We start from the raw sequence: 593 nt of genomic DNA, 5'->3' as shown, positions 1-593 counted from the left end.
GATCATCAGCACAATGCTGGCAATGAAGAAGGGCAGCCAGGAGAGTGTGAAGCACCCAATAAGCATGGCAACAGTGCGCATGGCCTTCATGTCGCTGGTGGCCCGGGATGGGGGGCAGCGCCCCGCCAGCCCAGCCTGCTCCACCTCCTGGATGTGCTGCACGTGCACAGAGGCGATTTTCAGCATGTCACAGTAGAGGTAGAGGAAGAGGAAGAGCGCAGGGAAGAAGCCAATGCAGAACATGGCGAGCATGTAAACAGGGTGGAAGGTGTTGAAGAAAGAGCACTTTGGGTGGTTGAAGACCTTCTGGAGGCGCGGGTTGAGGACTGGGAGGAAACCAATGATGGCAGCAACCAGCCAGAGCACCACCAAGCACACTCCAACCCGGAGGCCTGTGACTAGCTGAAAATAGTGGAAAGGCTTCCGGATCGCCAGGTGCCTGTCGCACGCAACCACAATCAGGGACATGATGGAGGCAGCAGAGGAGGAGGTCACAAAAGCCATTCTCAGGACGCAGAAGTTCTGGGAAGGATGAAAGGGCTGGGAAAGCTCATCTATGGCCAGACCCATGGCCGTGAAGCCAACCATGGCAT

General features: G+C 56.8%; 1 protein-coding gene across 1 annotated transcript in view; it reads right to left on the bottom strand.

Moving 5' to 3' along the window:
- GPR119 (G protein-coupled receptor 119) overlaps positions 1-593 on the bottom strand; it is a 973-nt gene that overhangs the window by 231 nt on the left and 149 nt on the right. The window contains exon 2 of the mRNA XM_009078591.1: positions 1-585. This exon is cut by the window's left edge and continues 231 nt beyond it. Coding sequence (XP_009076839.1) covers positions 1-585 — 585 coding nt within the window. The remainder of the gene's footprint in view (positions 586-593) is intronic.

The sequence above is a fragment of the Acanthisitta chloris genome, unplaced genomic scaffold (assembly GCF_000695815.1).
Source record: "Acanthisitta chloris isolate BGI_N310 unplaced genomic scaffold, ASM69581v1 scaffold33637, whole genome shotgun sequence".
In the NCBI taxonomy this organism is placed as follows: Eukaryota; Metazoa; Chordata; class Aves; order Passeriformes; family Acanthisittidae; genus Acanthisitta; species Acanthisitta chloris.
This window is presented reverse-complemented; position numbering and strand designations above follow the sequence as displayed.